This window comes from Brassica rapa, chromosome A07 (assembly GCF_000309985.2).
Source record: "Brassica rapa cultivar Chiifu-401-42 chromosome A07, CAAS_Brap_v3.01, whole genome shotgun sequence".
Lineage (NCBI taxonomy): Eukaryota > Viridiplantae > Streptophyta > Magnoliopsida > Brassicales > Brassicaceae > Brassica > Brassica rapa.
Window position 1 is genome coordinate 15118737 of NC_024801.2, and position 20648 is coordinate 15139384.

Below are 20648 nucleotides of genomic sequence, written 5' to 3' on the forward strand. Positions count from 1 at the left end.
ATGCAAATCGTTAAAGAAATAAACTTTGGGCCCATTATTTATATAACATAAAAAATCGAGGGCTTCACTGTCATAAACAATACTCTAAAGGGTAATTTCGAAATAAATAAAAGAGTTGGATCATCCTGAAATATATGAACGAATAGGGAGAGTTAGGTAATCTATAGCGGCAAATCGGTAGAACAACAGAAACTCCATGCCAAATACGATAAAATCGAAAATATACAAAAACAGATCGGGGATGATGCCACCAACCGACAAAAGCAGGTATGAATATGAGCGAGTGATGTACTGATGTGTAGTGAAGAGACGTCGCCACGATTCAACAGAGATAACGATCTCACTTCAGTCAACAGGATCGAGAGCAATCACCAAGTTTCCATTCACTTAAAGAAAAGTGTGTTTGTTTGTTTGTTTTGTAATTCTATAATAATCCGACAACGACGGCGATGCCAGGCGGAACATTCCGAGTCTTCTGTGTCGGAACAGCCGACACGAAGCTCGATGAGCTACGGTTCCTTGCCGGATCAGTTCGATCAAACATCGGGGCCTTCTCCAACAGCAACTCATCTCCCAAGGTACACTCGAGTGGATCATAAAACAGTCTGGTTTGTGATCTCTTTCTTCTGACATGTTAATTAGTTCGATCAGGTTGAGGTTGTGATTGTGGACGTTTCGGCCAGTCCTGATCATAAGGAAGTGGAGAATGTCCCCGACTTTGCATTCGTTAAAAGAGATCAACTTCTATCATCAGCCAAACTTCCAGACGATAGAGGCAAGGCCGTTGCTATAATGAGCCAATGCCTTGAGAGTTTTCTTAAGCTAGCCGTTGAGGATAACTCTCTCGCTGGGGCTATTGGCCTCGGCGGGAGCGGAGGAACGTCTCTCATCTCCTCCGCTTTCAGGTCTCTCCCCATCGGCGTACCAAAGGCCATTGTCTCCACAGTGGCCAGCGGTCAAACCGAGCCTTACGTTGGGACCTCTGATCTGGTTTTGATCCCTTCCGTGGTCGATGTCTGCGGTCTCAACAGCGTTAGCAAAGTTGTTTTTTCAAATGCCGCCGCTTCTTTCGCCGGTATGGTTCTCGGGAGGCTTACAATCTCCCCCGCTAGCGACGACAACAAGGGAAAATGTACTGTGGGGATCACTATGTTCGGGGTGACGACTCCCTGCGTCAACGCTGTTCAGCGAATATTAACAAGGCAAGGTTACGAGACGCTCGTGTTTCACGCCACGGGTGTAGGTGGCAGAGCGATGGAGTCTTTGGTTGAGCAAGGGTTTATTCAGGGAGTGATAGATGTTACAACAACCGAGGTTGCGGACCATGTGGTCGGAGGAGTGATGGCGTGCGATAGTTCCCGTTTCGATGTTATCATAGAGAAAGGAATACCGTTGGTGTTAAGTGTAGGGGCCTTAGACATGGTCAACTTTGGTGGCAAAGATACTATACCTTCTCATTTCCAAACAAGAAAGATTCATGTTCACAATGAACAGGTGAGTAAGTTTCTTCTTTGAGTTTTTCTTCTTCTGTTTTTTTAGTAATAATAGGTGAGTATGTTTGTTTGTTTCTGTCTTTGGCAGGTTTCTCTTATAAGAACAACAGTAGAAGAGAACAAAAAGTTTGCAAGGTTTATCGCAGATAAACTGAATAAATCAAAATCAAAAGTGAGGGTTTGCCTTCCGGAGAAAGGCGTCTCAGCACTGGATGCTCCAGGGATGCCTTTCTGGGATCCAGAAGCCAGTGGCACTCTCGTAAATGAACTGCAAAGTCTTATTCATGCAAATGAAGACAGACAGGTTTATTTCCTTATTCAACTAAATAATCTTGTTTGTCTTCACTTGCTTGTATAATGAAAGGTTGTCTTGTTTGACAGGTCAATAAATATCCATACCACATCAATGACCCTGAGTTTGCAGAGGCATTGGTTGCTTCATTTCTCGATATCTGTCCTACAACCTTCGCACCCCGCTCTGAGGGATGCTCTGAAACGGCTTCAACTAGAGAGCCTGATGTGCCTAAGCCTGAAAGGATTCCATACAGTCCTAAAAGTTTCCCCAATGCAAAACCAGGTTTCGTTTTTTCCTTTTCCTATTTGATAAGGAGTTGGATGTTTGGACTAAAAAGCTTTTACTTAATCATCATGATTGGGGTCCAGAAACACTAGAACGAACTCAGAGCATTTTGGGAAGGCTGAGAGATCAAATAAAGAAGGGAGTAGCAATAATAGGGGGAGGAGCTGGGACGGGAATATCTGCAAAGTTTGAGGAAGCTGGTGGGATTGATCTGATAGTGATATACAACTCTGGACGTTTCCGGATGGCTGGAAGAGGATCTTTAGCTGGCTTACTTCCATTCGCTGATGCCAATGCTGTCGTCCTCGAAATGGCTAATGAAGTTTTGCCTGTTAAGTGTTTCTTCTTACTCAATGAGCAAAAACATCTCTTTTCCCGTTACTTACTCATGGCTCTTTATCCAGGTAGTGAAGGCTGTGCCTGTTCTTGCTGGGGTATGCGCTACTGATCCATTTCGACGTATGGACTATTTTCTGAAGCAGTTGGAGTCCATTGGCTTCGTTGGGGTCCAGAACTTTCCAACCGTCGGTCTATTTGACGGTAATTTTAGACAAAATCTTGAGGAGACCGGAATGGGATATGGGTAAGCTAGCTACAAACCTTTTCAAGAATCACTTGTGTGAGTTTGTTTAAATTTCTCTCCAATTAATGGTCGGGTGGTTGCAGGCTGGAAGTTGAGATGATCGCAGAGGCGCATAGAATGGGGCTGTTGACGACTCCATATGCTTTCAACCCAAAAGAAGGAGAAGAGATGGCGAAAGCAGGAGCTGATATAATAGTAGCACACATGGGTCTCACTACATCTGGGAATATCGGGGCGAAGACCGCAGTGTCGATGGAAGAAAGCGTGGTTCGTGTACAAGCTATTGCAGATGCTGCTCGTAGATTCAACCCGGACATCATAGTGCTCTGCCACGGAGGTATTAGTAGTAACACTTTTTCACGAGTCAAATAGTTACTGTTTGGTTGGTAGTAAACTCTCTTTTTTTTTGTGTGTGTGTGTGTATGGTTAGGTCCGATATCGGGACCAGAGGAGGCGGAGTATGTGTTGAAGAGAACAAAAGGTTGTGTTCATGGATTCTATGGAGCGTCAAGCATGGAAAGGCTACCTGTAGAGCAAGCTATAACAAGCACTGTCCAAAAGTACAAGTCCATAGCGATGAAGTGAGGTGAATAAAGAGTAAGTTCACTTGCATGTATGTAGTGTATTTCCTCTTTTTGTCTATTGTGGTGTTTGTTGCATTTGGTTTGCCTATGCTTCTTTCTCTTCTCTTACTATCTCTACTTGTGTAATATACGTTTAGTTGATGTTTCTATATTTTTGAAATATAATAAATCCGTTTCAATCATTATCTCTTCAGTATTTTTTTTTTGCTGGGGAAAAAAAATCAATTCGACAATATACCGAAGAGAATTGTAGGCTCGAATTTTGGTCAACGTTTGGAAACGAAAAAGAAAGGTAACAGGGGGAACCAAACATGGGATCACTTGTTAATCTTGGCTATTTTGAAGCTATTTACCAGTTACCTACTTGGTCATGTTCTGAACTTGAGTCTCTTAGCTCTGGGAGCAGCAGCTGCAGCTACATCATAAGTCGACAACCTTTTGGAGGGGTCGTGAAGGTATAAGCAACTCTCCCCAAGCTTACACCCTCTGCCTCTTCCGAAAAACATGCATGCTTTCGGAGACTTTACCTTTACTACTAGTGCTTTCTTCTTGTCATTGTTATTATTATTATTAACTCGGCTTTTGTAATTGTTAGTCGCCGGAGCAACAACACCCCCGTGTTCCCTGATAAGGTTTTTGAAATAGTCATCACGTGTTATGTTCATGGGGTAAGCACTTTGAGCATCTGTTCCAGTTCCTACTGATTCCTCGACCCTACTCATCATATTCCAAGTTCCGGATTGACATTGGGGTTCTGAGACTACAACTGAGCTTGTTCCAAGGATTTTTCAACTCTTGGCAATGGCTTGAGCGCACAAGACAGTGGATAAGTGTTCGGCTGAGTAGGTACATGAGAAACAATGGACTGGGCAGCCGCCAAAACAGGGGTGACACCGTTTCCAGGAGGTGAGTTGGCTGAGGAAGTAGTGACATGTTGAGGAGGTGGTTTGGTGGTGTTGTTGTTATTCCCAGTTTCAAGTGGTTTAGCAGCAGCATTCAAGGTTGTTGATGATAGTGGGGTCAGTGAGGACCTTGACAAGTAAACCAGCATCGACCAGACTCCCCTGTTCCTTGGTATTCAACAAGGCAGACAGAGCAGTTAGGCTCAAGTCAGGTCCAAGCCCAAAAACAGATGGGGGAGCGATGGAGGATTGAAGAGCAGGTTGGTCTTCGTCGTCCTCAATGGGAGTGACACGGATGGTAGGAGTATTGGTGTCATCAACTTGTACAGCCGTCGGTGAGATGAAAGGACTACATGAAAACGGATTAGAGACACATAATGAGATATGAGATATAAAAAAAAAAGACTGAGACATTTGCAATATCTATATATAGAAAAAAGAAGAAAGTGGCTACCGGGAATGGATGAGAGAGCGGTGTGGATAGAAAGCTTCCAAGACTTTTGCAATCCTCAAATTTTCAGAACCCGTTTCTGTGCTCTCTTCACCACTTGCAACAAGCAAATGCTCATTGAGAATAAACTGTTTGTTTTAGCAAACAAGAATAGTAGTTGAAGAGGTTAATTAAAACATAACATAAGAAGAATGTGGTATAGTTTGTCCCAAGCATTTTCCAGAGAGAGAAAAGTAGAGAGAGAAAAGCAGATCTGATTGAGAGCTCCGGCGTCCGGCCGGCGCGTGAGCGAGCGTGCCGTCGCCGGAGCCCTTCGCTCTTCATTCGATCTTCCACTGATTAATTTTCTCCGGCTTTTCCTACGCGTCCTTTCCTTATCGTCTTGTCGGAGCTCTGGTCCGGGCCTCTTCCGTTGTCGTCACTTCCGGGAGTGAACCGACACCAGTGGTGGCGCTGCGTCTGGAGTAACGACGCGAGCGGGTGGAGGATGGGGGTGGTGAAGTCGTCTGTTTCGAGTAAGTTTAGTTTTCCGGGAGGTGGAGGCTTCTAGAGCTCCATCGTCGCCGGTCTTGTTTCCGGGAGGCGGAGGTTTCCTCTGCTCCGTTTTCGCTGGCTTTAGTCTCCGGGGTGTGAAGGTGGTTATGTGCCTTGCGCCACCAGCTAGTGGTTTACTATTTCTGTTTTAGGGTTTCTACCTTAGTTTTTAGCGATTTCGGGTTGGTTTGGCTGGAGGAGCTCTCGTCGGAGGATGATTGACGCTCTCTGGTGGTAACTGGGCGATGGTTTGTGGTAAGCCTTCTCTTCGGTGGTGGTGATTAGTGGTGGCGGATGAGCTCTCCTCCTGCGATTGATGCTCTCCGATAATAGAAACTCCATCTTGAAGGCGTTAGTGGTGATGATGGTGTGGAGCTGTCGAGATTGGGTGTGTACCGATGGATCGATCGTTGGAGATGGCACCGGGGTTTCGATTGATGCGGGGGTATCATCGCAGATCTAAGCGGTGGATCACGAGAGAGAGCGGCGATGCCTTTTTTGGTTGTTGGGTAGCTAGGGTTTTCGATTTGGGCTTATGGATCTTTGTTTGTGCTGATTAGGTTGCCTCCTTGTTGGAGGGGCTTTGTAATATTTGAGCTTTTCCACTAATAAATAAAATTATTGATGGAAAAAAAGAAAAAAGAATATGGTATAGTTTGCAATTAAGGAAAGAATATAAAAGTACTTTTGGTGGGAGTTTCCATGTAATGAGGGTAATGTTAGGAGGCCTCGTTGACGTTGAATACACAGTTCCATGGTGGGGATCCTTTGAGGCCTTTGATTTGCGACATGTTTGTGCTCCAACTTTAGCCGGATAATCTTCTGTTTTAAACATCTTCACCTGTTGTTCATAATTAATATTTTTTTGTTTAGTAAACAATTAATAACACTATTATTTATTTAGTTAGAAATCTCATCTCTAAACCACGACAAATAAAAGTATGAATTTAAATGATTTTGAGTCTCATTTTACATCAATAATAATTAGACTCCTCAGCGAAAAGAAAAGAGAAAGAAGAAGAATTGTTATGTGAATTTGTTGTTCAAAATTAAAGTTTTTTTTTTTGAAACACTGTTCATAATTTTAGTTAGGTTCCTTTACTAGCGTGAAAGATGATGACGTTTATATTATTCTCTTCGTTCGAATTAAAAATAAATTTAAATTCAGTCAAATCAATTATTTTCTTCTGATTTTTGGCTACAAGTATTACTACTGTTAATAAACAGTGAGATATAACTGCTGCTTCTAACTTCAGCAAGTGGTTTAAGTCGAATCAATTAATTTTTTTCACAAAAGAAGATAAAGAACCCGGGAGGGAAATCGTCAATGAAAACATCGAACTCTTTCTTCTTTCTTTTTGGGTTTTTTTTTTAATGGAAAGGGTGGATATACCTGACAAAGCATACTATCTGATGGCCATGAGACCCTTGCTTTCTTCACATTACTACCCATTTCGTTCTAAACAATTTCTTTCTAAATCAACTCCAGATTCAAAAAAAGCAATCTTATTTTCCTATAGACCTATACACTCTGTCGAGAGAGAGATGAGTGTTAAAAGAAAAAGTGAAAGACTTCGGCGATACGATTTGTGTTGTGTGGAAAGAAAACCCTAAAATATGCAACCCTCTCCTAATTTTATTGACTAGACTTCACAGTCAATACTATATATAAATAGAGGCGGCTGCCCTGCCTGTGTCCCCCTCACATTCCTAATCATATTCTACTAAATTTTTATTAGACTTTCCGTTACAATTACAAATTTTACAACTCTTTTTTTTTAACTACCTCTTTTTAGTGGTTATGTTTTCTCTGTTAACATTTACTCTTTCCAATTTTTTAATATAAGTCGTTTTAGAGAAAATTTTATGTTCCAAATTAAATTATATGACGTTTTCGGTTTTCTATGTAAAATTTATTAATATTTAATGTTATATGATCAATGATAATATACTTTCTATTTTATTATTGGTTGATTTGTGGTTAGATAAATAATTAATGATGTTTTTGTTTAGAAAATAAAAAAAATTAGTGATTTTTTTAATTTATGTACACAATTTTAAAACAAACGGAACGAATATTTATTAACTCTCCAAAATTCGAAATTGTATATAATTAAAATGGCTTTAGGGACAGGCAATTACTAAAGTCCATTATGTGTTTATTCTCCTCAACGTAAGAGCTCGTAGGTATTCAAGCCCACTAGGGCCACTACCATTTGAACTGCCCATGTTTTACGTTGATCATTTAATTAAATCACATTCCGTCAACGCTTGCCGGCGATTTGCCAAACAGCTACGACTTTACGTAGCGTTACTACAGCTTCACTCTTCAATTTACCAAACTAACCCCACCTCCTTCTCTCACTTTCTTCCATGGCCTCTATATATATAAGGTGGTGTTACTAGGAGCTTAAAATATCAAACACACCTCACCTCTCAATGGCCTCCCAAGACAATGTGTCCAGATCCGAAGCTCCTAATGCCAGTGATTCTCGCATTGCGCTGGCTAAGGTTGCACTTGTCACCGGGATCACCGGGCAGGACGGATCATACCTGACGGAGTTCCTGCTCCAAAAAGGCTACGAGGTCCACGGCCTGATCCGACGATCCTCAAATTACAACACTCAGCGGATCAACCATATCTACGTCGATCCCCACAACGCCAACAAAGCTCGCATGAAGCTCCACTACGCTGATCTCTCTGATGCCTCCTCCCTCCGCCGTTGGCTCGACGTCATCAAGCCTGACGAGGTCTACAACCTTGCTGCTCAGTCCCACGTTGCTGTCTCCTTCGAGATCCCTGACTACACTGCTGATGTCGTAGCTACTGGAGCTCTCCGCCTCCTGGAGGCGGTGAGGTCTCACATGGCTGACAATGGCCGTAACATCAAGTACTACCAGGCCGGATCCTCGGAGATGTTCGGGTCAACTCCTCCTCCGCAATCTGAGACGACGCCGTTTCACCCGAGATCTCCTTACGCTGCCTCCAAATGCGCTGCTCACTGGTACACAGTCAACTACCGAGAAGCATACGGCCTGTACGCCTGCAACGGGATCCTATTCAACCACGAGTCACCCCGCCGAGGCGAGAACTTCGTGACTAGGAAAATAACCAGGGCCCTGGGGAGGATCAAGGTCGGACTACAGACCAAGCTCTTCCTGGGAAACATACAGGCGTCAAGGGACTGGGGGTTCGCGGGGGACTACGTGGAGGCAATGTGGCTGATGCTGCAGCAGGAGAAACCAGATGACTACGTGGTGGCAACTGAGGAGTCTCACACGGTCGAGCAGTTTCTGGAAGTGTCCTTCGGGTACCTTGGCCTCAGCTGGAAAGACCACGTGGAGATAGACAAGAGGTACTTCAGGCCAACGGAGGTTGACAATCTGAAAGGCGACGCGAGCAAGGCGAAGGAAGCGTTGAAGTGGAAGCCCAAAGTAGGGTTCGAGCAGCTGGTGAAGATGATGGTGGACGAAGATCTGGAGATGGCTAAGAGGGAGAAAGTGCTCGTTGATGCTGGTTACATTGACGCTCAGCAGCAACCTTAAAACTTGGCCAAACTAAAAAACAGGCTTACCATTATGTGAATCTAATATTCTGTTTCAAGTTTTTTTTTCTTTCCATTTTCTTGTTTGATTTTGTATCACATATGAATTTTCCTACGTTACAACAAATAGCTTCCTATTGTTCACGAGCGATTATACAAATAGGAAAACAAACTTAACAAAACAAGTACTGAAAGCGTGAAGTAGAAAAGAAAAACACAAAGGAGATGGAACAATAGAACCATCATCTTGCATTTATGCAAAAATCAAAGACTAGTGGGAAGTATACAGCCAATCTTATCAATGGTCACACAAGAGTATTGACTCTTTTACGCCTCTTGTTTAGAAGAGAGAGTACTGACCGAATCAGGAGGTGCAAGAACAAAGGGAGTCACTGTTGACCTAAGAGATTCAGGTCCCTCAGAGTTAATTCTTTTACATAACGAATCGCAGTTGTTGATCACCTCAGTCAACCTTCCCTTAAGCTCCCCAAGCTCCACCTGCAGCCCATGAACTAACAAGAAGAATATATATGTAGTTTAAGTGTATATCAACAAGGGATGAATGATATATAAATATATATATAGATAGGGTACCTTGAGATAAATGGTGAGAAGTGGTCCTCATAGCGGAAACGGAGTGGTTAAACCTCTGTAGAAGTTTAGTGGTCAAAGCATCTGCCACTTCAATCTTGTTTTCTATTTCTTCCTAGTTACATTACATGAAGAATAAACATGGTTATAAATAATTCATTTACAAACCAAAGTATGAGAAGAAAGAGGCACATACAGATGCAGTTCAGTTAAAAGAAAAGAAGAAAAGGGGGGACAGACGGACCTGTCTGGTGGTAATATCTTGAGCTTTGCTGTCTTGCCATTCACGGTAAATGGAGAAAAGCTCAACAAGTATTTTAGGATCCACCGTATCTTCTTGCAAAGGAAACAGTGAGAGCAAGAAATTTGATTAGGAAAAAAAAAAAGAAAAGGAGAAAACAAACATATAAAATTAATAAGGTATAAAGATACAAACTCACTGGAAGAGGAGCTCGATAAAGCTTTCCTCACCAATATGTCTGTTAAGCTACTTTCCCTGGGAGGAGCTGACTTTAATATTGGACTACTCTGCCAAAATTACAATTTTTTTAAATCAACAGTGTTTGATGTTAGTTAGTAGTTAGTTAGTAGTAACTCACAACTGTTAGGGATTTAAGATTATCGAGAATGGGATCCACTTTCTCGGATCGTTGAGAGATGGTTGTTATCACATCTCCACCTCCTCTATTCTCCTGTTAATTCATTCCAAGGGTTAACCGAGCCAGATGGCTTAATAATCAAATCTAGAATTATCTAATTATTACCTGGGCGCCTAATAGCGTTGAATCTGATGCCCCCATGTGATTGTTAACGAACTTTGGAATCCAATTGTTTGTTTGTTTGTTTCAGCGCAGGTCTGGTTCCCCCGAGGAGAATGAAAGAGAGATTAGCTATTTCAACTTAAGACAGAAAAACTTCATGGCGTTTCATTTTTATGCAGTCCGACACCTTGCCGTTTCGAACTCCCTTTTCACGGTATTTAGACGACAGTATGTTTTGAAACAGATCAAGGTAACGACAGCACGTCGGATATTTAATGGGGGAGACAAAGCATGAGTTAAACTAACCATGCTTCACCGCGCACGCTAGACAAAGCCCATTTTATATGGGCCCACTTTTAGCCCACCTTACTAATTATTTAATTACTAAAAATGAAAAAACAAATCACACACCGAAATAAAGAACGTATTTTTCTTTAAGCCACTGCTTATACATTACACGAAAAACTCAGCAAGTGTAGAGCGTTATATATAATCTTATTCCACTCTCATCTTCTGCTTATCCATCCAAAATCCTTCCCTTTCGTTGATTTTTATTAAGATCATATATAATTCCACGTAACGACAACGTTTCTTATGCATGCATGCATTGAACGGTATACTATCACCCCCTCCCAAAAACATTTTATTCTTCGCCACTCATCAAGAATTGAGACGCCACGAACTTATCAAGCGCTCTCCAATCCGTCATCCTCTTCTCAGCGCCAAGGTCATCTTCCCCCGTGCGGCTAGTTGTTTCCGGCAACTTTTCTGAGGCAAGAGAGGGGCTCTCCAGCTGAGGAAGCTGAGATAATTCATCATCACCCATGGATTTAAGGTAAGAGCCAAAGAATCCATCATCGACGATTTGGTTGGCCTCAGAGGGTAGTTCTTGCTTAAACGGTGTGACCGCTAGACCATCAGTGTTATGTTTGGCGCGCTTGATGAGGACGTTCTTGTCGAGAGGTTCCAAGAGGGTAGCGTCGTCGTATATGAAACAGTTTGGATCCCAAAGTTGTCTTCTTTTTGTCGGGACGGTCGTTCGTTTCTTAAATGCTCTACACACTACCCATCCTTCTTCCTGCTTCACCATTTTGATTCACATCATCAATAACTGACACTATTTTGTTTCTTTTACGTACTTTTCAGACCAAGAAAGAGACACGCAAAACACTAGAGCCTATATATGTGTAATAAAAACACTTTATTTTTCTACGTATGCATATAGTGGGAGCCCACTATAACTAGTATTGATCTAAAAGGTGAAACTTCTATAAAGTTAATTAAGAGAAAAAAGTACTGAAGAATACGTCATAATGTATAAATGTACCTGTTGAGGAGCGTTCTGGTGGGATTCTAGGCTGTAGTATTCATGGATGATCCAGTCGGATTTTTGGCCGTTGGGAGCTCGACCACGGTAAAAGACGAGAGTCTTTCTCATACCAATTAGTTTGGAGTTGAGGTAAACGGCCTTGTCCCGGCCTGTGGCTTTCCAGAAACCAGCCATGGTGGCTCGGTTAGTCCTCGTCCCAGTCGGATACTTCTTATCTTTGTGGCTAAAAAAGTACCACTCCTTTTGCTCCTCGTACCCTATCCTGCATCTCTCTACACGTGTATCCAGTATCATAGATCATATAACTATTTCAAATTACTACTTCTAGCATTAACTTATATGTGGATCGACATTGACCGCGCATGAATGATGGGTTGCTTTGATGTGTAATTGTGTATGTTTATTCATAAGTTATGAAAACCCTAATTTTTCCTTGGACATGTCTAGAGATGTACACTAATCTTATATATAGATAGATATATCAGATTCATAAATTGCATATATATATAAACACGGGACCGGACGTTTTAAAATATATTCTATATAAACGATTCATCATCAAATATATATTTATATATACGAGTATATGTATATGTATATATTGCGATTCAGAAGCATATAAGAGAGATATATATACCTTGTAAATCCCATGGTTCGATCTTGTAGAGATCAATTTCTCGGATAACATCGAGATCAATACTTTGGGATGCGACTTTCTTCTTGAGGTAATATCCAACAAGCTCTTCATCTGTCGGATGAAACCTAAAACCAGGCGGTATCGACGACTCTTGATCCACCAGCCCCATCATCTTTGATAAAATCTTCAAGTGTTTATATTTTGCTGGTTTCTTCTTGATCGAGCTAGCTAGAGAAGATCGACCATAGAAGAAACCCCAACCGACTCTATCAATAAAAACAGAGAGCGAGAAGATGCTAATTAGGTATAGAAAAGAGAGATATATGGACCGTCCACTTGAACGTCGACGTGTGTGGTTTGGACTTCAGAGTGTAATCATATGCTCATTTCGCGTTGGCCTCACTCACCATCACTGCTTCTATGCGTGCGCGTATACATATGCACATGTATTTATATACAAAATTGTATCTACGTTGTGGATATACATATATAGGTACTGAAATATGTGAATCTAATAATTAATATATGAAACCAAGGTAATGATTATGTTAGAACTTAGAATGGGGATATTGGAAAGGGAATTATTTTTATTTTTAAAAGGTGGGTGGCTCCGTTTTGAGGGAAACGGGAGAGAGAAGCTGAAAATATCATCATTTTGCTTGGTGTTACTTCATGCTCCAAATGATGTCTTCTTCTTCAATCCTGTATTCTCTATTTTTAAATTATATTTTCAATTCTTCCTCTTTATATATATTATTTTCCAAATATTGAAAAGAATAACTACTGGAATTACTGAAGATCGATGTCATATTGTTACATTTTCAGTTACAACATGACGTTTGTGTAGCTGATGTAACACCTTTCTTGTCTCTTTGTCGTTAATTCTCGTGTCAGCACTCTGATTTCTGTGTTCGTCAAAGGAATTACATGTTTCTCACTTACATTCCATCTCACGCCTGACGCCTACATATTATATACAAAGTTACAAACACATCTATATGTAGTGTATTTTACCTAGAAAGCTACTCAGTGACTCAGTGAACCGATGATCTGATCGAGTAAATAGCTTAATGAATATATATGCGTGAGTTTTTTTTTGTATGTTGGCCACCCAAAGGTGATTGTAGAACTAAAAATTAGGGTTTTGCGATGAATCCAAGGCTCATATCATCATATGGATCTCGTATTAAGCACAAGAAATCCTTGTGTTTGAAAGTCGTTGGATCGTTGTATAAGCCAATAATAAAGAGGATAAAGTAAAACAATAACATTAAATTAATGAGGGATGTATAATTTTATATACTAGCTACAAGCGACGTAGTAAATGGTCTAAAGACTCGCTTTTATAGAATTTGACAATGGACATTGTGGAGCCCTTCCGTTTGCGCATGGCTTTCATGGTTTATGTAATTAATTCTTATAGGAGTCAACTTCTACTAGGGGTAGTTTGGTCATTGTCAGCGCAGCTGGTGGAAGAAAAATGCGAAGAAAGAATGCTGGGGAAGAAGAAGAGAAGGTGAAGTGGAACACACGTGGCTAAGTCGTATTGGGTAAACTGCTATGCTCTTTACGTAGAAGGAAAACAAAGCGATGGGTTTGACTGTTTGAGTTGAGAGAGACTTGTGAGAGTAGCAAATAAACATACAAATACAATAAATCTACAATGGCCCCACATTACGCTCTTCGTCGTGATAAACATTCATACCTTACTCTTTATCAGTTGTATCTGAAGTTGTGAACCAGCGCTTTGACAAATAAACGTGATTTATTAATCATGCTCTGGTGTAAAAGGAAGTAATTAATATCCATTTCCCTATTCATCAGTTTTTTTCAATATAACCATGATCAAGGATTACATGATTGAAAATCATTCACTTATACACTCATACTAATTAACCCTGATCGATGAAACCTCTAGTGTTAGTGTTTTGACTTAAGCGCCGCTGATATATCTGAGAATGATGATACCTGAAGAAAATATACGCCTACATATTTATTAGGAACTGGTCCGGGTTAACACTCTATATATGATTACGGTAACTACGTTTTTAGCCAAATTTCTGTTGGGTTTTAATTACTTTAGTCACATGTTTTCCCCCTTTAGAGTATAGTCGATGTTGTTTTAACCCATCAAATGGTGATGTTGATGCAAACATAATCTTTGGGTTTCTCCTTCCACTGTTTAGTTGTTTGTTATGTAAAAATTCTTTTCCCAAAAGGTCTCGAGTTTGATTCATTTTTTGCAACAAAACTAATGTTAGAAGGAAGTAACCTAAAGGTTTGAAACTGGTGTTGAGATAGAAATTCTTATTATGATTTCACTCTCTTAAAGTTTTTGTTCCAACATGAGTGTCTGTAGCAGCGCGTAACCGTTTTGGGTTGTGACAGCCTGTGCTTGACCAGCTGGCTTGTCCTCTCCCCTTTGCTTTACTTTTCCGTTCATCGCTTTAGTCTTATCCTCACTTGTGTTTTGTCTTGTGCAGGAAGAAGACCGTTAACTGAGGAGCAAAGCTCTGCGTTTTGTTTAAATCCGTATTGGGCTTTGCAGAAGTTGGGCTTGACCCATTTGTGATAATACTGGGTAGAAGAGAATTAGGGAAAATGATAGGCGAAGTGGCTGCAACCACATGGCTAGCAATGGAGTCCATCTCAATAGCTTTGATAGTAACTACATGGGATTTACTGACATCTTGGAAACAATGTTTAATCTCGTGTTCAACCTAACCATATCTACTGCATTTAGAACGTAACCAAGCGTATTCCACATCAATCATGGAAAGAAAACCATTTTCATCACGAGCGGCAATTCTCGAAGGAAAAGCTTTGCTCATTGTTACTCATTGTTAATGCTTCAAACAAAATTTAGCACAAGAAGAAACTTAATGTTGATTACTTGCAACTTTGGCTCTGAGGATCATCAAGGGAAAACATAAATTGCATCAGTCTGATAATAGTCCCAACGCCATAAAACCACTGTGATTATCATAGTCAGATGTAGGAGATACAAAATAGACACGGAGATTGACTAGAAGATTGAGATCGTGAAAACACGCCATTACCTTCAAATTCACTAATGGGAGAGAGACAACTTAAATCAACAGGATCAATATAAAAGAAGATTGTGATTTCATTAGCGAACATTTCTTTATAGTGTGCTTTACTTACTACTACCAAAGTTACAAAAAGGAGAGGGACAAAACACTGCGTTTCCAAAGACTAGATTTCTTGGGACGAGGTGGTCTGAAAGCAAAGTTGATGCCAAACATGTCGGAGGAAGTCAAGTTCATGTCGACGAATCCATGGAGCTTACCAACGAGGGAGGCACTCTCTCGGACATGACCCATGTCTTTGTAATCAGACCAGAGTCTGTGCGCCAGCTGGACCCGCCGGTGCCTTGTGTTCAGCGCAACTCCCCATCTCAAGAACAAGTTCTCTCTCTCTTCCTTGGATAGTTTCCTCTGCATCAACTTGCTCAGCTTAAACCTCTCTCTAGTCAACGCCTTCGTGCTGCTTGTTTGTTTCCCACACAATACATAATTAAATATATTAGTACTAAACCAAAAAAAAAGAAGAGATATATATAAAAAATAAAATGTGGAATGGAATTTAAACCTGGACACTAGGCTCAGATCGTCGCTGGCTTTGCTATTATGGGCGATGTACTTGAGTCTACGGAGTTCGACCTCCAAGTACAAGCAGTCTTTCTGATCCCCTCTGAACAATAGGAAGAAGTAGCTTCTGTGGGCCATGGAGACGTTACACGTGTGCCATAACTCTATGATCTCCCGCTGTAGCCTCTTGAACTCTTCCGGCCAATTCAAAGGCGTGTCTAGGTAGTCTTGTATTGGGTCCAATGCAGCGTCTTTGAAACTCTTTGTCGAACTCAACCCCAAGAACAACTTCTGTTCTATTTCCTCCATCTGTTAACACGTCGACACGCAAAACGAAAAAATCATTATTGTTTTTTTTTTTTCTGGTTGGAACCAAATATAAGCAAAGAAAAAAAAAAAAACTAACCGAGCGATGAATGATTCGCTTGTCTTTCTGAGCAGCAGTCTCCTCAGTTTTCTCCTGGCTTGTAGAAGGGCTGCCACTCGTCTGAAGCTCAAACGCAGAAACATCAGAGGGGCGGGACAGAGATTCATTTGGTGATGACGACATTTCGTTGTGTGAAGAAGCAGTAGCATGCGCAGTTTGAGTGTCGCTAAAGCTTCTCTCGATCCAAGTTGTTGGCATGCTCCTCCCGCTGAACTCATCCTGCAGCAACCTCTCATTCTTGATGTCGCGCATCTCAGCTGCTTTGGCGAATCCTTTGTCGTACCAACTTGGCGGTGTGTCAGCATCAGCATCTTTCTCAAACCAAGATGGGGAAGCGCTCGACAACACGCATGCTCTACAGCTCCGGCTTCTAGTCAGTTTCATGCCTCTGACCGGTTGTGATTCTCTCTCCGTAAGCCAAGAGAATGGCTTTTCAGGAGAGGGAGTGATGAATACTGGAGGCGTCGGGTTGCTACTACTAAGGCTTGTAACAAACTCATCAGGAGATGATTTGAAATCACAGCATGGAGGAGGGGTTTTGATGAGTTCGCTTTCTTGTTTTGGTTGAGTAGAGGAATTACTCACTTCCTTTACTCTTTCTTCTTCTTCTACTTCCTTTTCATCTTCAATTGGTGGTTGTATGTTCTTTGGCTCCGTTACACATACTGGTTCTTCTTCCTCTTCTTCCTCTTCTTCAGCTTTAGTGGATAGTTGTAGGCTCTTTGGCTCCGTCACACATACTGGTTCTTCTGCATTAACAACGTCAAATCTATCTGGACTGCTCTGCGGAATATTTTCCTGTGGATGTCTAGTGACATCTGACATAATATCTGTTTCTATGCATCGAACTTCCCTGCAGTCATCCTCAGAATTTCCATCAGTCTCTCTACCCATTTCATCAACCTCTTCCTCCTCAGCTGGAGAAGGAAAAATAACTAATGTTGACGAGACATTCCTCGGAACATGAGGTTGAGCTTCAGTTTCTTCTGTGTGAACTTGGGATTGGTCTTTAGTTTCTTCCCCGTGTGGAGTTACAAAGGCATGCTGATGAAATGGACTACTTGACCCAGAATCTATCCTGAAATCTGAAAGCTGGAAGACGTTGTCGTCGTAACTGTATTCAGATGATCGTGGAGACAAGCTGGAACGGTGAGCTGATATAGGGCTTAATGGTGTTGTATTCTCAGAGTCCCATGTACTGCGCACCCTCAGCTTCGGGTATTGATGTTCCACCAGCACCACCTGTGCAGCAGACAGGAAACAAAATTTTAATAAGTTGGAAAGTAAAGTGGATTTAAGTAAAGATTAAACATACATTTACCTCTGTAGATAGTGTCTCTTTTGGTCCTTGTTTTCCTTCTCCAACCATTCGTCGAAGATCCTCAATCTCGCAACGAGCTTGCTTTAGCTCTTGTGCTAGTTGGAATACCTCTTTCTTGAGCTGCAATAAATGGAACAGTTCACAACTCAAATCTTCAGAAAAACTACAGAGTGATTGGAATGTGAACATGAGCTATTAATATTATCGTAATAGGGTGATTGGTGGAGCTTTGTCTCGTTACCTTTTCAACCTCGAGGTCCTTCTCCGTCAGTAATGCAGTTGTTGTGTCAGAGGCAACCGAAGGCTGACCAGGGCTTCTCAACTCACTTTCCAGTTTAGCCAACTCCCTCTGCAAGTGTTTCACTAAAGCCTTATCAGACATGACGACATTGACTTGTGCATTCGTTGTCACCTCCTTTGCACAGCTCGCGAATAGAAGCGTGTTTCTTGATTGCTCAACATGGATTCTTGCAGGACTCATGGTACATATTATGGCGGTTCTGGCATTTCCTCCCAAGGAAGACTGAAGTATGCGCGTCAGTTTTGAATCTCTGAATGGAATGTGACCAGTTTTTCCTTTACTGCATGAATATTAGCCATATAATAATTAGTGATTGCAAAAAGAAAAAAAATAAAGAGAATCGTTATGGAAGAAGCTAAGTGTGCTCAGAAGCCAACCTTAGCTTACGGATGACAGTTCCCAGCGTTAACAAACTTCGGTTTATATGACAACCTTCTTTCAACCTTGTGCCGGCTGATAATGACTGAGATGCACGTTCACTTCCAGCAAGATCAATAAAGTTCTGCAGGACCAAGTAATTACTCTATAGATCCTTTTCAACAACATTTTTTTAGCAGACAATGTGATGGAGAGTTTACCACTGTTGCTGTTAGTGTACTAAATTTATCGTTAGTGAAAAATTCACGAGCCGTGCTTTCAACTGTCTGTAAGAAAGTAGTAGAAGAACTAAGATATAAAGCTCACAAAGAAATGCAGCGTTTAAACCATAAAAATATAAATCAAGGAGATGCCTAACCAATCTCAAAATCTGATGAGACCGGGAGCTAACTTCATTCAGAGCTGTCTCTCCAATTTGCCGCTGAGCTGAAAATGATTAAATGACCATGAAAATTATTACAAAACATAACTAATTAGAAAATTTAGATATACCGGATTTAGACTGTCTTTTACCTTCGCAAACAGAAAGGAGCTCCTTGAAATGATTCCAGTCTCGCAGAGTTTCCTCTGTGAGTTTCTCAACAACTGTCCCTTTCTGTCAGAAGGAAAATGAACTTCGTATGAGAGATTACCAAACAAAACAAAAAAGAATGAAAATATTATATTTACCTCAGGATCATCTAGAAGTCTGAGCGGACTACTATCTGTACTTAAGAGATCTCGCACAGACTCATTATAGATCTCCATGGCGGAGAACTTTAGAATGAATTCTCTTTCCTTGTGCTGCTTACAGTAAGCAGATAAATTAACTACCACACGGAAACAAATATAGAATCGGCTGGTAAGAGATATGAGGATGCTTGTTCTCTTAAATTACCTTGTCAATGTAGTCATATATATCAACCAAAGTGCAGTGAGTAATTCCACTCATGGTGTATGTCTTTCCACTGCTTGTTTGCCCGTACGCAAAGACGCTAGCTGAAAACCAAGTGAAATATAAAGTAAGAGAAGAATAAAAAAGAAAACGTGAGGAAGAGTGAAATGCAGAGATGTCAAACCATTAACGCCACTGACAACAGAGAAAGCTACTTCCTTGGCCCCTTGGTCATAGACTTGCCTGGTACAACACTCAGGGCCGAACACTCTGTCTAGAGGCAGGCAGAGAATAATAATAATAATAAGAGAGAAAGAAGGAAGGAAGGAAGAGGGTTTGAATTGATGAAGAAAGGAAGGGAAATAAAAAAAGAATGTAATACCAAAAGAGTAAGCAGAAGGATACATGGAACGGTCAGAGATAGAGAGATGGCTCCTGTACATGATGGTTGTAGAGTTGATGCACTCCCAGTCAGGGGAATTATTCCTCAACATTTCCTTGTCATTTAAAGGTCGCAGACGAACAGAAACAGAAATCTTTTCTTCACAGCCGCCGCCGCCGCCGCCGCTTGGTCCTTGCATCTGATCCGCTTCCGTAGTCATCATCATACCTCCAGAGTAGAAAAAATGAGAATGAAAACATTATATAATGGAGGCAAAGTGTAATAATAAGTCAATAATTGAGTCCAATCAATCATCTGGTCAAATTCCATGCCGGTAACAACCATGTGTGTCTCTTTCTCTACCAAACTAATAATGATACTAAAAGTAATATGTTACAGAGCAAGATCAGAAAACGGAGATTCTTGAGTCTGGACTATGGAGACAGAGACAAAAACAAGATTCATATTATAACTATTCCAGGATAGGTTTTGCGGAGGTTTGTATAAATGGTCCCCCTAAGATGTATATATTTTATTGAATACAAAAGAAACAAAAATGAGATGCTTATGAATGGAATCAAATTTACCTAAGGAAGGAGGCCTTAAGATGATGATGACACAGCCGCTTCTGTAGAATGTTCGACCTGCCTCAACGCTAACTCCATGTGCAGTGAGGACGACCCGAATCTTTTGTTTTAAATTTCACAAATTACTTACACATACATACACCTGCCTCCAAACAAAATAAAATTCCAATAAACAATATTCAGCAAACATGGAGTCGAAAATTAAAACAATGCCTCCTACACGTAACACGCATTAGATGAATTTCTTCTTCTTACCTCGTCTACCCTCCGAGAAGATAAAGATAACCAAAGGCAGCTCCGAGAAGAGAATCTGAATGAAGAAGAAGAAGAAGATCCAGATATTCTATGACTCTCTCTCCCTCTCTGGATTAATCGGATTCGCACAGCTGTGATCGTTAATGGCGTTTTTCTGCAATCTGGCAAACTCCTCCTCTCTTTTTATTATTAGCCTTTCACTTTACAAACTGCCGCGCTAAACTAAGAACATTTTTTTCACTTTATTACCCTTTTACCCCTCTCAGTTTTTTTTTTATTCTTTCTTTTGTTATTCCGAAACTAACAAAAATGGTTTTGTTACTCTATTCATCTCCGCTTCACCTAATTATCGATGTTAAGTCACAATCGCTGATTAAACTTGTAAATGCTAATTGCTAATTCCGCAAGCAATGCTTCATGCTTTCTACCAACAAACACTTTTTCCTAACCTTGTTTTAAGTTTCGTTAACGAGTTTTCGATCGTTATTCATATAAATTTATGTATAAATAATAAAATAAAC

At 40.9% G+C, this 20648-nt stretch overlaps 6 protein-coding genes across 11 annotated transcripts; 2 read left to right on the forward strand and 4 right to left on the reverse strand.

The window, feature by feature from the left end:
• Nucleotides 1–164: 164 nt before the first annotated feature.
• On the forward strand, nucleotides 165–3425 carry LOC103829608 (UPF0261 protein y4oU). 2 transcript variants are annotated; one of them, XM_009105285.3, is made up of 8 exons: nucleotides 165–578; nucleotides 643–1494; nucleotides 1582–1797; nucleotides 1875–2070; nucleotides 2157–2404; nucleotides 2478–2656; nucleotides 2740–2993; nucleotides 3087–3425. In XM_009105285.3, the coding sequence occupies exons 1-8, from the start codon at nucleotides 450–452 to the stop codon at nucleotides 3239–3241; spliced, it is 2229 nt and encodes a 742-aa protein (XP_009103533.1). In that variant the 5' UTR covers nucleotides 165–449; the 3' UTR covers nucleotides 3242–3425. The 2 variants fall into 2 exon arrangements, with proteins under 2 accessions (XP_009103533.1, XP_009103534.1); XM_009105286.3 differs by having other exon boundaries at nucleotides 167–578; nucleotides 652–1494.
• On the reverse strand, nucleotides 3384–6865 carry LOC103829609 (zinc finger CCCH domain-containing protein 68). Its single transcript, XM_033275343.1, is given in 6 exon segments — nucleotides 3384–4012; nucleotides 4015–4241; nucleotides 4243–4491; nucleotides 4597–4721; nucleotides 5813–5968; nucleotides 6521–6865. Coding segments are annotated over 6 exon segments (1221 nt in total). The 5' UTR covers nucleotides 6581–6865; the 3' UTR covers nucleotides 3384–3608.
• A 35-nt stretch (nucleotides 6866–6900) lies between these two features.
• LOC103829612 (GDP-mannose 4,6 dehydratase 1) lies at nucleotides 6901–8937 on the forward strand. Its single transcript, XM_009105289.3, has one exon. The coding sequence runs from the start codon at nucleotides 7567–7569 to the stop codon at nucleotides 8671–8673; it is 1107 nt and encodes a 368-aa protein (XP_009103537.1). The 5' UTR covers nucleotides 6901–7566; the 3' UTR covers nucleotides 8674–8937.
• On the reverse strand, nucleotides 8833–10305 carry LOC103829611. Of its 2 annotated transcripts, none has more exons than XM_009105288.3 (6): nucleotides 10028–10305; nucleotides 9863–9955; nucleotides 9704–9791; nucleotides 9508–9596; nucleotides 9267–9378; nucleotides 8833–9184 (listed from the first exon to the last, which is right to left on the reverse strand). In XM_009105288.3, exons 1-6 carry the CDS (start codon nucleotides 10061–10063, stop codon nucleotides 9000–9002), a joined length of 603 nt encoding a protein of 200 aa, XP_009103536.1. In that variant the 5' UTR covers nucleotides 10064–10305; the 3' UTR covers nucleotides 8833–8999. The 2 variants fall into 2 exon arrangements, with proteins under 2 accessions (XP_009103536.1, XP_009103535.1); XM_009105287.3 differs by having other exon boundaries at nucleotides 9508–9599.
• Nucleotides 10306–10437: 132 nt separating this feature from the next.
• On the reverse strand, nucleotides 10438–14251 carry LOC103829613 (NAC domain-containing protein 105). 2 transcript variants are annotated; one of them, XM_009105291.3, is made up of 3 exons: nucleotides 11992–14251; nucleotides 11352–11626; nucleotides 10438–11102 (listed from the first exon to the last, which is right to left on the reverse strand). In XM_009105291.3, exons 1-3 carry the CDS (start codon nucleotides 12161–12163, stop codon nucleotides 10668–10670), a joined length of 882 nt encoding a protein of 293 aa, XP_009103539.1. In that variant the 5' UTR covers nucleotides 12164–14251; the 3' UTR covers nucleotides 10438–10667. The 2 variants fall into 2 exon arrangements, with proteins under 2 accessions (XP_009103539.1, XP_033131237.1); XM_033275346.1 differs by lacking the exon at nucleotides 11992–14251 and having other exon boundaries at nucleotides 10441–11105; nucleotides 11352–11979.
• Nucleotides 14252–15033: 782 nt separating this feature from the next.
• On the reverse strand, nucleotides 15034–20378 carry LOC117126654 (kinesin-like protein KIN-7H). Of its 3 annotated transcripts, none has more exons than XM_033275338.1 (15): nucleotides 20128–20378; nucleotides 19873–20014; nucleotides 19286–19513; nucleotides 19088–19177; nucleotides 18907–19007; nucleotides 18699–18812; nucleotides 18543–18624; nucleotides 18388–18455; nucleotides 18230–18295; nucleotides 18029–18153; nucleotides 17592–17931; nucleotides 17351–17470; nucleotides 16009–17271; nucleotides 15604–15911; nucleotides 15034–15498 (listed from the first exon to the last, which is right to left on the reverse strand). In XM_033275338.1, the coding sequence occupies exons 3-15, from the start codon at nucleotides 19509–19511 to the stop codon at nucleotides 15168–15170; spliced, it is 3234 nt and encodes a 1077-aa protein (XP_033131229.1). In that variant the 5' UTR covers nucleotides 19512–19513; nucleotides 19873–20014; nucleotides 20128–20378; the 3' UTR covers nucleotides 15034–15167. The 3 variants fall into 3 exon arrangements, with proteins under 3 accessions (XP_033131229.1, XP_033131228.1, XP_033131230.1); XM_033275337.1 differs by having other exon boundaries at nucleotides 15168–15498; nucleotides 19873–20018; nucleotides 20128–20337; XM_033275339.1 differs by lacking the exons at nucleotides 19873–20014; nucleotides 20128–20378 and having other exon boundaries at nucleotides 15168–15498; nucleotides 19088–19173; nucleotides 19286–19512.
• Between the last annotated feature and the right edge of the window lie 270 nt (nucleotides 20379–20648).

Coding starts and splice junctions, on each gene's coding strand:
- LOC103829608 (XM_009105285.3), top strand. CDS start 450: ATGCCAGGCGGAACATTCCGAGTCTTCTGTGTCGGAACAGCCGACACG. Junction 579..642: donor ACAGCAACTCATCTCCCAAG/GTACACTCGAGT, acceptor CATGTTAATTAG/TTCGATCAGGTTGAGGTTGT. Junction 2,405..2,477: donor TGGCTAATGAAGTTTTGCCT/GTTAAGTGTTTC, acceptor CTCTTTATCCAG/GTAGTGAAGGCTGTGCCTGT.
- LOC103829612 (XM_009105289.3), top strand. CDS start 7,567: ATGGCCTCCCAAGACAATGTGTCCAGATCCGAAGCTCCTAATGCCAGT.
- LOC103829611 (XM_009105287.3), bottom strand. CDS start 10,063: ATGGGGGCATCAGATTCAACGCTATTAGGCGCCCAG. Junction 9,956..10,027: donor CAACGCTATTAGGCGCCCAG/GTAATAATTAGA, acceptor ATGAATTAACAG/GAGAATAGAGGAGGTGGAGA. Junction 9,185..9,266: donor TTCTCACCATTTATCTCAAG/GTACCCTATCTA, acceptor TCTTCTTGTTAG/TTCATGGGCTGCAGGTGGAG.
- LOC103829613 (XM_009105291.3), bottom strand. CDS start 12,163: ATGATGGGGCTGGTGGATCAAGAGTCGTCGATACCGCCTGGTTTTAGG. Junction 11,627..11,991: donor CGAACCATGGGATTTACAAG/GTATATATATCT, acceptor ATACACGTGTAG/AGAGATGCAGGATAGGGTAC. Junction 11,103..11,351: donor ACCAGAACGCTCCTCAACAG/GTACATTTATAC, acceptor ATGGTGAAGCAG/GAAGAAGGATGGGTAGTGTG.
- LOC117126654 (XM_033275338.1), bottom strand. CDS start 19,511: ATGATGATGACTACGGAAGCGGATCAGATGCAAGGACCAAGCGGCGGC. Junction 18,456..18,542: donor GCTCCTTTCTGTTTGCGAAG/GTAAAAGACAGT, acceptor AATCATTTTCAG/CTCAGCGGCAAATTGGAGAG. Junction 17,471..17,591: donor AGGACCTCGAGGTTGAAAAG/GTAACGAGACAA, acceptor CATTTATTGCAG/CTCAAGAAAGAGGTATTCCA.